Genomic DNA, 14,708 nt, shown 5'->3' on the forward strand with positions numbered 1-14,708 from the left:
ATATAAGATCTGATAATGTTGGAGTCTTGACAAGTAACAGACTGATTTGGAGGAAAATTGTAGATAGGAAGTTAGTAATGATGTAATTTTTTCATGTAGTACTGTCATATCCTGTACACCCCTTGAGGGTACATGGCAGGAATTTGATGATGATGATGATGATAAATCTAGAGATCAATTTATTAATAAACTGGTTACTAATTAGGAAAAAAAAGAATCATTTTTTAAAAATTTTGTATAGGAAGCACTCCCACTTAAAACTGCACCCTGCCACTGGTATTTTCTTCAATAATATGCAATTCCTGTTTTGTTTTTTCTTTCACATTGTGACTATAGCCACATTTTTTTATTTTCTTAGCATAAGAAAAATAATTATCTCACAGTTTGCATATGGATAAATACTTCTTTTGTATATGTTATAGATAGTCCTGAGTTGGGTATCAGATCCTGAAAAAGAGATTAGTTTATAACCTAAAAAATAAATAATAAAAAAAAGCAACTTACATTAACTGTTTATTGATGTTCGTGGTGCTGCTTGCTTCTAATAAGCTAGAAACTGAATCAGTAATATAAACATGCAAGCTCCAAAATCATGTTAGTACAACTCTGGTGTTTTTTTTAAATAATCATTTGTGTTACTTCTCTTATTTATTCACATGCAAAAAGTATTTAATTCAATTTCACTATAGTTACTGGGTACACCAATCTTCCCTTTCCTCATTTGAAATACCCGCTTCAGCATCAAATTATCATGTAGCCTGCAACAACATTTAGTACAAAAAATACACTACAAGATAACTTGTAGTTAGTATCTTTATATAGATGGTCAACTGGTTATCTTATAGTTGGAAGTCAACATATTAAAGAATGTTCTACTATATAGAATGAAAGGAAACAAACTCTTTAAAATTAAGGCTCTAAAAAAAGATTTCTGAAAGAATGTTATATAAACCCTTGGCACTTCCAAGGGTTTGTTGATTAGGCAGAAAGAATGAAAAAGTTGGAGAAAAATGAAATTAAAAACAATATAATAAAGAAAACTGAAAACAAGGAACTGCATCAACCATCTAACCAGCCATAACATGTTATAATATCAAAGCATGAATGCAAAGAGTACTATTGAATATATCATTAAGATACTATTCAAATAACATGAATATAAAAGCACACGGTATGCTGATATATTTCATCTACCACAGCTGATTAGGTGGTTAATATACTCTTCAAATGAATAAACAAGTTGTTTTTAGAATTATGGGTGAAGCAACTAAGTCCACAAAGACAGTGAATTACTTCTGTAAGTAATGTGCGCTGTGTTCCACTGAAAAGTTTTCCTCTTTGGCAGGCTGGGGAAAAAAAGTTTACATACATGAATAAAAATTCTTTCACCTCTATGAGATTAGAACTACAAGGCAATGGTTATTACATGAAAGGAAGAACACTTCTAATGAGATCTAAAGATAAACTGTATCTAGTATCTGAAGGATGTCATATGAGTTATATAAGAAACTTAGGATTTGGTTATCCCTGTAATATTTGGAGAATATAATATTCTGATAACATAAGAGATAGAGTGTTTACAATTAGCTTCATCCCCCCTCCTTGGGAATTAACTTTAAACAGCAATATAGTATACCATAGCTATTTTGAAATAGCATATCAAAAATTGTGGATGCAGAGAACATGGATTTACAAGATATTTAATTAAAATTTGTAAACACAAATGTTTCCTGTTCACTAGGTAAACCTTCAACCATCAATTATAAACTATTTCCAAGGTAATAATCCATAAATACATTCAAAGAGGTATTCATGGATTATTTAACCTTTGGCCCATCTGTAATACCAAACATACTATTAATCAGCAACCTTTCATGGTTGGAAATGTTGCATTAAGGAACTTAAAAGATCTATTTTTAGTTTACCTATTTACAAGTTACTTTATAAAAAAAAATCCTTGTAGTATCATATCTTTTCAGTGCACTGTAGAACAGGAAAAACTTTAATGAATTTATTACATGAAATTGTAAATCCATGTGATACATCCAAAGTATACCATTTTTCATAACAAATTGTAGCTAGCACACATTCAGAAGAGTTGAATTTCATCCAAAACCTAATACAGTAAAATCTCACACAATGCTACTCAAAACAGAGGGTTTTCTAAACACCAATGTGGTCTGTAATTAGTGTAAATTAAGTAAATTACATTACAGTGCATTTTAATTTCATTAGAAAGGCAATTACCGATTATATTTTATACTAATAGATATTCACACAGCAGTGGAGCAGAAATGTGCAAATTTTCAGTAGATGAATCAGCAGTTTTTTGGGCAGTAGAGAATGCTTACAAAGTAATTATAAGTGATGATCCCAATGTTGAGCGAAGAATTAAAGTGCAGCCAACTTTAGAAAATGATATTCAACACTGCAGACACACATATGGAGAAAGAAAAGAAGAAATATGTGAACTACACTGTTTTTTCTAAACAATAAAAATTATGTATGTGCACATATTGTAATTCAATCAGAAACAATAAAAATATTTAAATGTTTTTCATTTCTGATCCTTTTCAACTGTGACTGTGATCTATTTGAAATGCAACTTTATATTGAACCAGGAGTTCTCATTCCATTTAATCAAGCTGAACTATTTTATTACATCAAATAATGCCTGTTCAAGATCATTTAATTTTAATGTTTTCTGCAACAATTCATTAATTTCTATTTGGAATGCATTACATTGAAATTAGCTATATTAATGCTCCACTCATTACAATTTCAAATCTTAATATTTTCAGTGGGAATTAACCACACTATATGAGAGATTACTATACATAGCACAGAAGCATGCTGAATAATCCACAAACATAATATATTAAAAAATAGTTTGTCTGCAGAGGTTCATTCAATTTGGGAAATTTCAAATGCATAGGTCAAATCTTTTAATCCTCAAACGATGAAAGGTGAAAATTTAAAACAGCAAAAATGTGACTCGAGATTTCAGTGCTTCTGTTTTGAACTCTTATTCCCTTCAAACAGTATCTAATTGCAGTTAACTCTTACTACAACAAATGACTACAAATTCACTTGCTATAACAAGATACTGAAAAGCCTGACAAAAGTCGTAGAGGTTTAATGCTATATTGTCATGTAGTTCCTATGAGTTTGCTTAGTGAGAATCAACTAATGTAAGAATAGTCATTTATTTTCTGATATCTTGCAAGTCATCCACAGTATTGATGTACTTATAACGTTTATAACCCTTCATGAGCATGAAGGTTGTAAACCTTATAAGTACACCACCTACAAAAAGTTAATTTGCAAATTAAATATTTTATCAATTTATTTTGAGAAAAATATTTAGTGGAGTGTTGCTATAAACCAGGGAGCACAGAGGGTGGGAACCAGGAGATGTTTATGCAGTTGAGCTTGGCAAGTGCAAGAAGAAGAATGATTGTTATGGGAGATTTTAAGTACAGCAGTATAAGCTGGGAAGAGGAAAATGCAGGTAGTAATAAGAGTATGGAATTTCTAGAATTCTTGAGGGACAAATCTTAGGCAACATATAATAGAGGGAACAAGAGTTTTGGATTTGGTCATAGCGTCAGAAGAACTGATAATAAGTGAGATGACATCTCTCCCACCAGTTGGAGAGAGTGACAATGTGGTTTTAACATGGAAGATGAATAGACAAACAGGTGTATCAAAGAAAAGGGAACGTATGTGGAATTATAAGGTAGATAATTATAATAGTCTTAGATATCAACTTTGGGAAGTTTCATGGAGGAGGAATTGGAAGGCCAGGATATCATTAGTGTTTGGGAAATTGTGAAGGAAATTCTTTAGCAGCAATAGGAAGCTGTATTCCACAAGTGAAGAAGAGGACACAATTTGGTGTAAACTGGATGACAAACAACATTAAACAGGGACCGCATGTGAAAAAGAGGCTATGGAAGAGATATAAGGAAACAGGTGAAGAGCAGATGCATGAAGAATATAAGACACAGGCCAGGAGAGTGAATAGGATGGTAAGGAAGATGAAACTGGAATATGAGAAGAGATTGGTCCAAAGATCCAAAGAAAATCCCAGGGAATTTTTTTAGCTATGTGACCAGTAGGAGGAGAAATGATTGTGGAAGAAATGACATTGTGGGATAAAAATGGGAATAGAGTGACTGATGCAGAGAACATAGTGGAGTTGTTCAATGAGCACTTTATTGGAGTATTTGATCCTGGAGAAGAAGGTTTTAATACTAGAGGGGAGAGGGCAGGTTCAGGGTTTAGAGGAGAATGTGTTTCAAATACTGATTACTCTGGATACCAGTAAAGCTGTGGGACTGGATGGTATTTCACCACAGGTTTTGAAAGAATGTGCTAAAAAACTGACAGCTCCGTTGACCTGGCTCTTCAATAAAAGTCTGGCGGTGGAAAAGGCACCCAAGGAATGGAAGATAGTCCTGCTGCACAAGGGCGGTAGCAGACTGGAAGTGTCTAATTATAGGTCAGTTTGTGTGTCATCAGTAGTTGTTAAGGTCTTGGAGAAATTAGTGAGAGACTATATACAGTGGTGGGCAGATGAGGGCAATGTTATTTGTGAGAATCAACATGGATTTGTTAAGGGGTGCTCTTGCTTTAGTAATATGATTGCCTTTTATAATAAAGTGACAAGAGCAGTTGATGAAGAAAAGGCATATACTGTCATTTTTTTAGATTTTGCAAAGGAGTTTGACAGGGTGCCACATGTTAAGCTGATATTTAAGTTGCAGCACATGGGTATGTTGGGATAGCCAACTGGATTCAGGATTGGCTGTCTGATAAGTATCAGAGAGTTGTGTATGGTGGAGCAATATCAAGGCGGCAGAAGGTTACAAGTGGTATTCCACAGCAGGCCAATGACATTGTCAATGGATTGCAAGGGGATATTCAGTTGTTTGTGGGTGATGTGAAGCTGGGAGGATGTAGACTCAATTGGAGCAGTTATACTGGAGGAAGTAGGGGTGATAAGAGATCTGGGGTGATGACTGATAGAAAACTGAAATTCAGGGAGCATATTGCAAAGGTGGTGAAGGTAACCCAGAGGATTGCTGCAATACTGAGAAGTACGCTGACCTGCAGAGATAAAAGAGTTATCATTCTGTTGTATAAGACCCTGATCAGACCACACTTAGACTATTATTCTAAGGTTTGGTCCCCAGGATTTGAAGGGGATCGTAACTGTGGAAAAGGTACAGAGGCAGATAATAGTTTCAGGACTGTACAATTTCAGTTACGAGGAACGACTGAGGGAATGTCGACTGCAGAGTTTGGTGGATAGAAGGAGAGGTGATATGATCGAGACTTTTAAACTGTTGAAAGGCAGATAAAGGGTAGACACTGGAGGAGTTCTTTCACTTGGTTGAACAGCAGGAAAGAGTGATGACAAGGGGACAACCTTGAAGTTACGAAAGGAGGCTGTGAGCAAGAGGGTGAGGAGTGGTTTCTTTGCATGGAGGGTGGTTGAACCGTGGCATGCATTGCCTGAGAGAGAGTGATTAGAGCAGGAACGGTCAATGGGTTCAAGGAGTGGTATGATAGATTTTGTGTTTCCTAAAAACGAGCTCCCACGATGAGTCTTTTGACTCTGTGGAGGCCTGGATAATAATAATAATAAAAAGTTTTGCATTTTTCATTTACGAGGTAGATTCCAAAAGTTTCTAACCTGACATAAAAAATTCGAGCCAATTTTAAAATACCATGCATGACAGATAGCACCATTTATGAAGGCACTCATTCGACTAACACCTGACACACTAAGTGGCTGTAATGTTAAAATTTGAGTACCACACTGTGATAAAGTCTTTCACCAAAGAATGACTTTCTCCAAGAGCTATCAAACAATGATTGGATGGTGTTTACAGGGAAGGTGGCAAAATATTCTGGAGATTGTTGGAAAAGCACAGAAATGGAGAAAAGAGTGCTGTAAAAGGAATTAGAGATAATAAAAGTGAAATGAAAACTGAAGAAAAGATATCCTTGATGTATGGAGTAATTACTTTGAAAAATTGCTAAATGAAACAAGCAGTGGTAAGAAACACATGCAATCAGGAATACATATCCATACTTGAAGAAAAAGCCATCAAAAGCCTGAAATATGGAAAGACAGCTGCAGTAAATGATATTCAATCGGAAATGTCTCAAGTATGGAGGTATAAAAGTCTTACAGTGGTTTCAATGCATAGTTCAGAAAGCCTGGACAGAGAGATGAAGTCCAGATGATTGGAGTAGAGCTCTCATAGTACCCATATATAAAAAGAGAAATAAAACTAAATGTGAGAGTTACAGAGGTAATTTCCTACTAAGTGTTCCTAGTAAGATTTATGCACGTATACTTGAGAATTGGTTGAGAAGGATTGTAGAAGGGAAGCTGGATTCAGGCTAAATAACCCAAAAAGAGACTGTCAGGATCAGATTGCAACTTTATGACAAATAGTTGAAAAATCATGGGAATATAACAAAGATCTCTATTTAAGTTTGTAGATCTGCAAAAGGCATACGACAAGGTTCTAAGAGGGAAGCTATTCAAAACTCTACAGTTATATGGTGTCAATGGGGCATTATATCAAGCAATACTTAGTCTTTATTTGAGTTGTAAGTCAGCAGTTAGGATTGAAGGAAGCAGAGGAAGATGGTTTAATGTTAAATCTGGCATCAGACAAAGATGTACATTATCCACTCTGTTATTCATTTATGGATCATTATGAAGGAAAGTGGTTTTAAACCTGATATCAAAATTGGAGATGTTAATTTCAGCTCTTTACTTTATGCAGATGATGTTATACTTTTATATAAATCCAGTAGAAGTCTGGAAGATTCCCTGACTAAATTTAATAATTGTTGTAATACATTTGGTATGAAAATCAGCAATAACAAAACAAAGACAATAAAAATAGGCAGAAACAAAAATATCAACTGTAACATGAATGAAGAACTTATAGAAAAAGTAAAACATTTCAACTACTCAGGCGCAATTTTTAGTGAAAATGGTAAATTAAATATTAAATAGACAACAGAATCAACAAAGCTGGTATGGTAGGAAGTCAATTGAATAAATTCATATGGAATAAAAGAGAAACTGGTCAGAACACTAAATTAGCTATATACAAGATAGTGTTCAAACCAGTTTTAACTTATGGATCTGAGAGATGGGTCAGAAGTAAAACACTTAACCAAAGACTATAGACTGCAGATATGAGAGTCCTGAGAAAGATTAGGGGCACGAACAGATGGCATCAATGGCAAAATCATATTAAAAACGAGAATATTAGGAAAGAACTTGACAGTGTCAGCATCCAGGAATGCGTTAGCAGAGCTAATCTCAGGTGGTATAGTCATTTGAACAGAATGGGCGAGGAAAGATTAGCAAAACAAGTGTTCTCTCTGAGGTTGACAGGAAAAAGACCCAGATGAAGACCAAGATATAGGTGGATTGATACAGTAAAAATTACCTTAGAAGATAGAAATATAAGAGATCTGATAATGCTGGAGTCTTGACAGGTAACAGATTGATTTGGAGGAAAATTGTAGATAGGAAGTTAGTAATGATGCAAGTTTTTCATGTAGTACTATCATATGCTGTAAACCCCTTGAAGGTACACGTCAGGAATTTGATGATGACGAAGAGATAACAAAAATGAAGCTAATATGGTGGGAAGTTAATTACAGCTGGCTCTGTCTAACAAACTTGTATGGACTGTAAGTGAGGCTTATGTTATCATTAGTACAATTCATTCTCACTACACAGAATTCATAGGGACTACAAGAATAGTATGTTATAGTGTAAAGTTGCTATGGTGAATTTTCTTTAGTTAGTATCAAGCCTATTCAGCTGGATCTTTTTAAAGTCTGTTATAGTGGATTGTTGGCTATAACAGTATTTACTATAGTGAGAGTTAACTGTAATAACACCTCTGAAATATGAGGAGAGCAATTTGCAGTATTAGTCATCTGAAAGGTCCAAGGAAATCATCACAAATTTCATTAATTTCTCATCAAGTAGCTTAAGGTACCTATTAGCAACTAATATTATGGTATAAAGGGATTTCTATCATTCATGTGGACTACCCAAACTTTAAGTTCATTAGCAGTCACAGAGTAATCAAATCTTTAACCTTTCTGTATTTTTCAATCACATCAGTCTTGACTGATGTTCTAAAGTACAAAATAGCTTTTTTTTCCTTTTTTTTCCTTTTTTTTTTTTTTTTTAAAGGAAAGACCATATATATATATATATATATATATATATATATATATTCCATATATATGTAAAACCAGGTTTAAAATAGCTTGGTATCTTTAACATATATATATATATATATATATATATATATATATATATATATATATATATATAATATATATATATATAAAACAAATGGTTTTTATTAGTGATGTACAGTTCAATGCAATGAAAAATATTGTGAATACAGTGAATTAAAATGAAATATCTACATTTCCAGACTTATGGCCATTCAGTAAAACATCTGCCTTTTTGTTAACATAACTTAAGTGGCTTGAGTTTGCTATAACAGATACTAAAAATACAGTAGTCTGACATAATGGTAACACTGGATAAGATCTCTATCACTGTAGAAATGTATTCAGAAGATAGTTTATTTTAACTTGTGACTAATGAGTGAATTTAATGACTGCATGCAAAATGATCTTAAAGAGATTCTTGTGTTAAATTCAAGTGGTTTATTTAACTGCAACTAAAATTTTAGTATTAGCAGAGAAATTTACTCTGTTGTATTAAAGCATTAAATTTTTTTTTTTTTTTTTTTTTCTTGGTATACTCAAAGCAGCAATAGATAAACACATACCTGCAATCACTACCTCGTGATTCGTTCATAAGTAAGTTATTTTCAGGCGAACTACTGACACTCATATAACATTCCATCTAGAGAAATAAATAAACAGTATGAGTGATATCCAACAAACCCATAGAAACTGCACTTTTAATCATATTTTTGGTCTCCCTCCCACTAAGCTAACCAATGGAAATAAAACATAAAATGAATTGCTAGTAATTATTTTTTTGAGAAGAAATATAAACTAATGCTCATATGATTGTAATAACTAAAATAGGTAATCACATAAAGCTAAATGCTCACTAGTAAACAATATTCGTTGAAATCAGTGCTACATATGAATCAAAGTATACGATACTCGGTGCATTGTATTCAAAGCCACAGGCCAGCTTGGTTGGCTGAGTGGTTAATGTGTGTGCTCTCAAATGAACAGGCTCTGGGTTTGAATCCCACCATGTGTATGGATATTTGTGATTATCTTGAGGTGGGAAATGAATTTCATTGCCTAGTGTGAAACCACACCCTGCTTAGTGGAGACTTAAGTAATCTGAAAAAGTTCCATGTTTGGTTTCTAGAGCCGAGATCACGCAAAAAGTAATTTAAATAAAAATACAAAAATAAAGAATAATAAAATAAATCCTTAGCCCACCCACAGTAAATAATATACTAAAGGTCTATAGCCTTTCATGGATGGAGGTTACATTAAAAGAGAGGAATTCAAAGTAATTGTAAATGACTGAGTAGTTTGCATGGAAATTCTACTGGTAGCAGTATAGTAGATAAAATAGAACACAGAAATTAATGTTCTAGGGCATCACTTTGTATGGAAGAAATGAATATGTGTCAAAGCTAGTAGTTATGGGCACAAATGACATGAAAGGCAAAAACAAGGATATAAGCTAAAAGGGATATAAGCAAGTTTTGTAGCATGTAAAGGATAACAACATAGCTTGGAAAATTTAATGTATTACCTAGTTATGATAGTGAGCAGGGAGGAAAAGTGGATGATGGAATGGCATGATGGTTGAGCATTGCAATGTAAAAGATGTGTAACTTGTAAGTTACATGATAAATTTGAAGGGAAGTTGGAATGATTTAAAAGACAAGGGCTGCATTCGAATGAGTAAGGCAATGAACATTTGAAGTGAAAGAGTGATTATGATACAGGCAAAGTAAAATAAAAAAAATAAAAAATGATAAAAAAATATAAATGGATATAAAGAACAGGAAAAAAGGGGAATCAGCATTAAGAAAGAAAGAAAGACATGCAACAAGCATACAAAAACTAGAGTGAAGGGAGCACAGGTGGGATGGCATCAGAGTGTGATCAGTGACAAAAGTATGGAAGTGGGAAAAGAGGGCTGGAGGGTGTAGATATCGTGTAGAATTGCAGAGCACTAACAAGCCTGAAAGATTATGTGGACACATTTGTATACTAATGAAGAGTATCAGAAATATAAGTGTTAATTTTGTGCACAGATAAGTCAATATATCCAAGGATTATTGGTATGTATGAAACTTGGTTAATTGCAAATGATATACAGACAGGAACAGAAATGCAGGGTTACAGAATCTTAGGAGGAAGGGAATAAAATAAGAGGAGAAAGCAATGTTAATGATTACAGAGGATAGTGTCCACTTGGAGCAGAGAACATGTGACGGCTTTGAGATTATTTAGTAACAAGAATATACAGAATGACATTCTTTCGCAGTCAGATAAGACTGTCAAAGAATATGTCATTCTTTTATGTAGGCAAATGATCACAAAATATTCAGACAAACTGAACGAATATAGGGATGGTCCCAATAGAGGATTTTACAGTCTTGTCATATATACTGTTCCAACTACCAAACACACTCCTGTATTGCCCACAGAATTGCATGAGCCCAGTTCCATTAGTGGTGCTGTGCACAGCCAATATTTGCATGTTTATCAGCAGAGAGAGAGAGATTGTCTAGCTGTACAGGTTAACATGCAGCAGGGAAAATATGAAAATCATGCAGCTGTAATAGCATTATACAAGGTTGAAATGTTATTTTCAACACACTAAAACACTGAGGATCAATAGGATGTTTGTGTATCTGACTGTCAAAGAATAGGTCAACTACACTGTGTTAGGACACAACACCTTACAAGAACTGTGAAGGCATGCCTCTGCCATAATCCTGAGAGAATGCAGAAACAACACAGAGATATTCTCCTCACAGATGAGAAAATTTCAATTGAAGAGTCATTTAACCATTAAATTTTTAATAAACCATTTAATAAAGCATTAAATAATTCATTAAACTAGCTAAACAAAAGTCATGGGAACACTGGTAAGAACACAGAAAAATATCAAGAAGGTGGCAAAATATTCTGGAAGCTGTTGAAAAAGCTCAAAAATGGAAGAAAGAGTGCTGTAAAAGGAATTAGAGATGATAAAGGTGTAAACGAATGCTGTGCCATTGTAATCATATGCTGTTAATTTCTCTTTATTTTAAGTGTCTTTATTTTTTTTTATACCTTATATACTGTTATTCTTAAAATATTTATCTTTATACTTTATTCTAATTAGTTGTGAATGCTTTCTCTCTCTGAATCTTTCTTGCTTATATTATTACATGCTATGTTTATCTACCCTTCACACTACAAGTCTTATGCCTAAGATAATACTAGAAAATTTATTTAATTTAGATTGCGCCACTAATATCATTTAATTAGCATAAAACTCAATAATACAGCCAGTAGATTTCTCTCTCTAACACAAATTCCTTCAATAAAACTTTACACAAACAGTCGTGGTCTATTCTTTTTACTTAACTTTACGCTTCGGCTATCTCACATAGTTTCCGGCTCACAAGTCCGATTTATTTAGGAACAGTGCAGTCGTAAAAATAAACAATCAGGCAGCACTCCTTTAACAAAAAAAATCAAAACACATTTTATTTACATTACTATGAAATATACACGAATTTAAACATTAGGGAGATTGCTTTCTCTATCCATCTATAAAAATTCTTGGGCATAAATTAGATCCTTTTTACTTCAACATTAACTAGTCTCTTTAATTCAAAAACTTATTTACTCTCTGCTTACAATTTTCACTTATTAAACTCCTAGTTTACTTGCAAAGAGGTTAGCTACCTCTCTGTTAAGTTACTTTTACAAGCTTTATATCAATTTCAAATATGTCAATAGATTCTCTTAATGACACTTCTTGTTACTGTTAATCTAAATCTTAAGTGTCCAACTAAAACACATTATAAGAGGAATTGTGCAAAGGTATAAAACTTACAAAAGACTCTGTATCGCACATTCAGTCAAAAGTCTTTCACTAAAAGTTCTATGGCAATTCTTTCAATTCAGATCTCGGGTTTCCTCAGGAATGTCTGACATTCAGCAGTGTCTCATCGGGAACATACCCGGCTGTGGACTCGTACAGCTCTGCAAAAATGTTGCTCTCCCATGGCGAAAAGAATAAAAACTGCCAAGCGAAGGTGCTTTAGGTAATTTGCCTCACCTTTTCTCCTCTGCTTGGGCTTGCCAAAAATGCCTGGACGACTGCCGTCTCAAGCAGCTTGAACTCCTGCCTCTAAGAAACTGTAATTGCCGCCAACTGACTCTTTTGACTCTCGAATGGGATCCCTCTCTCTTCTCAGTGACTGGAAGCTCTTCCAATAACTGAAACTGCCACCAACTCTCCGCTTCGGGAATTTACATTGACTTTTCTCCTCTGGCTTGGAATCGCCGAAATGCCTGCATGACTACCGCTTTTGTCTGCCGTCTCAAAATAGCTCGAATTGCCACTTCCACTAACTCGAACTGCTGCCAACTGTCTCACCAGGATCCCTCTCTCTGGACTCTAAACTTTCATCCGGCAATTGGAACCTCTCCTTTTGGCAATCTGAATCCCTGTCTGCGGCCTAGAAGCTCTGTCTCTGCAACTGCTGGAAACTCGCTGGCGATGTTTGGAACCAAGCAGCTCTTTTCTCTAGTGATTTTTGGGAAGCCCCATATTCTTGGCTCTGTCCCTTTTTATTATGCCTTCTTTGAGACCTTGCATGAAGTTTGTAACCTCCAAAGAACTCGGCATGATGTTTTCATCTTAAGTTTCAAGTTCGGTCAGCTCTTTGTTCTCTTCCGAGCTTTCTGTTGATTGTAATTTGCCTGCCATCAGAAAGTTGTTTGAATCTTTCTGACTGACTTTGGAGGTGTTTACATGCAGAGCTTGTAAGCCTTTCTCATACGTACAAAGTTTATAAACAACCTTTCTTGTGCCGCCATGTAGATCTATTACATACAGCTCTGGGCAAAAACATTCCCTTTGTTTTTAACACAGTTAACATATTCTTATTAAAGGAGTATATACAGTTAATTTCCAAAGGAATATTTACATAAAATCTAGTATAAAATATACAGAGACAAACAAGGTTTTACATCATTCTTATGGGACTTGACCTAAGTAAAAAAATCGATGCAATGTGCTTTTGAATATTTAAGCTACAATCGAGTTTTTACAAAAGTAATATGAAAATTGGTGAAAAACATATCCTTCATGTATGGAATAATTATCTCAAAAATTGGAATATGTATCGATACTTGAAGTAGAAAAAGCCATCAAAAGCGTGAAATGTGGAAAAAAAGTGGGAGTGGATGTTATTCGTCCAGAAATGCTCAAGTATGGAGGTATAAAAGTCTTACAGTGGCTACACTGCAGAAGGCCTGGACAGAGTGACAAATTGCAGATGATTGTAGTAGAGCTCTCACAGTACCCATATATAAAAAGGGAAATAAAACTGAATGCGAGAATTACAGCGGTCTCCCTAGTGAGAGTGTTCCTGGTAAGATTTATGCAAGTATACTTGAGAAACAATTGAGGATTGTAGGAAACTTGTTGAAGGACAAGCTGTATTCAGGCGAAATAGAAGCTGTCAGGATCAGATTTTCATTTTATGCAAATAGTTGAAAAATGGGAATATAACAAAGATCTGTAAGTTTTGTAGATCCTGAAAAGGCATATGACTAGGTGCCAAGAGAAAAGCTATTCAAAACACACAGTTGTATGGTGTCAATGGAAAATTATATCAAGCAATATTTAGTCTTTATTTGAATTGTAACTCAGCAGTTAGAATTGAAGGAAGTTCAGGAAGATGGTTTAATGTTAAATCTGGTATGAGACAAGGATGTACATTATCCCCCTCTGTTATTCATTATCTACATGGATCACATTATGAAGGAAAGTGATATAAAACCTGATATCAAAATTGGAGATGTTAATGTTAGCTCTTTGCTTTATGCGGACGATGTTATACTTCTAAATAAATTCACTACAAGTCTGCAAGATTCCCTGACTAAATTGAATAATTGTTGTAATAGATATGGTATGAAGGTCAGTAATAAAATGAAAATAGTCAGAATCATTGAAAACGTCAACTGCGTTGTGAACGGAGAATCTGTGGAACAATTTTTAGTGGAGATGGTAAATTAAATATGAAAATAGACAACAGAATCAACTGGTATGGTAGGAAGTCAACTGAATAAATTTATGTGGAATAACAGAGAAATTAGGCAACACACAACAAGCTGACTTGTCATGTGTTGCCTAATTAGCTTTAATTAGCTGACTACAAGACAGTGTTCAAATCTATTTTAACTTATCTGAGAGCTGGGTTAGAAATAAAATACTTGACCAAAGCTTAGAGACCACAGATATGAGAGTCCTGAGAAAGATTAGAGGCATGATGAACATATGGCTTCAGTGGCAATTATCATATTAAAAACTAGGATATTAGGAAAGAACTTAACGTTGTTAGCATCCAAGAATGTGTTAGCAGAGCTAATCTCAGGTGGTATGGTCACTTAAACAGAATGGGAAA

At 34.3% G+C, this 14,708-nt stretch overlaps 1 protein-coding gene across 2 annotated transcripts in view; it reads right to left on the reverse strand.

Annotated features, from left to right (window-relative positions):
• Positions 1–14,708, reverse strand: part of LOC150102038 (uncharacterized) — a 266,372-nt gene that overhangs the window by 34,313 nt on the left and 217,351 nt on the right. For both annotated transcript variants that reach the window (XM_090400132.1, XM_090400133.1), the window contains exon 12: positions 8,862–8,938. In XM_090400132.1, coding sequence (XP_090256258.1) covers positions 8,862–8,938 — 77 coding nt within the window. The remainder of the gene's footprint in view (positions 1–8,861; positions 8,939–14,708) is intronic.

The sequence above is a fragment of the Typopeltis vanoorti genome, chromosome 11 (genome assembly GCF_054136105.1).
Source record: "Typopeltis vanoorti isolate ZY-2024b chromosome 11, IOZ_Tvanoo_1.0, whole genome shotgun sequence".
Classification (NCBI taxonomy): Eukaryota; Metazoa; Arthropoda; class Arachnida; order Uropygi; family Thelyphonidae; genus Typopeltis; species Typopeltis vanoorti.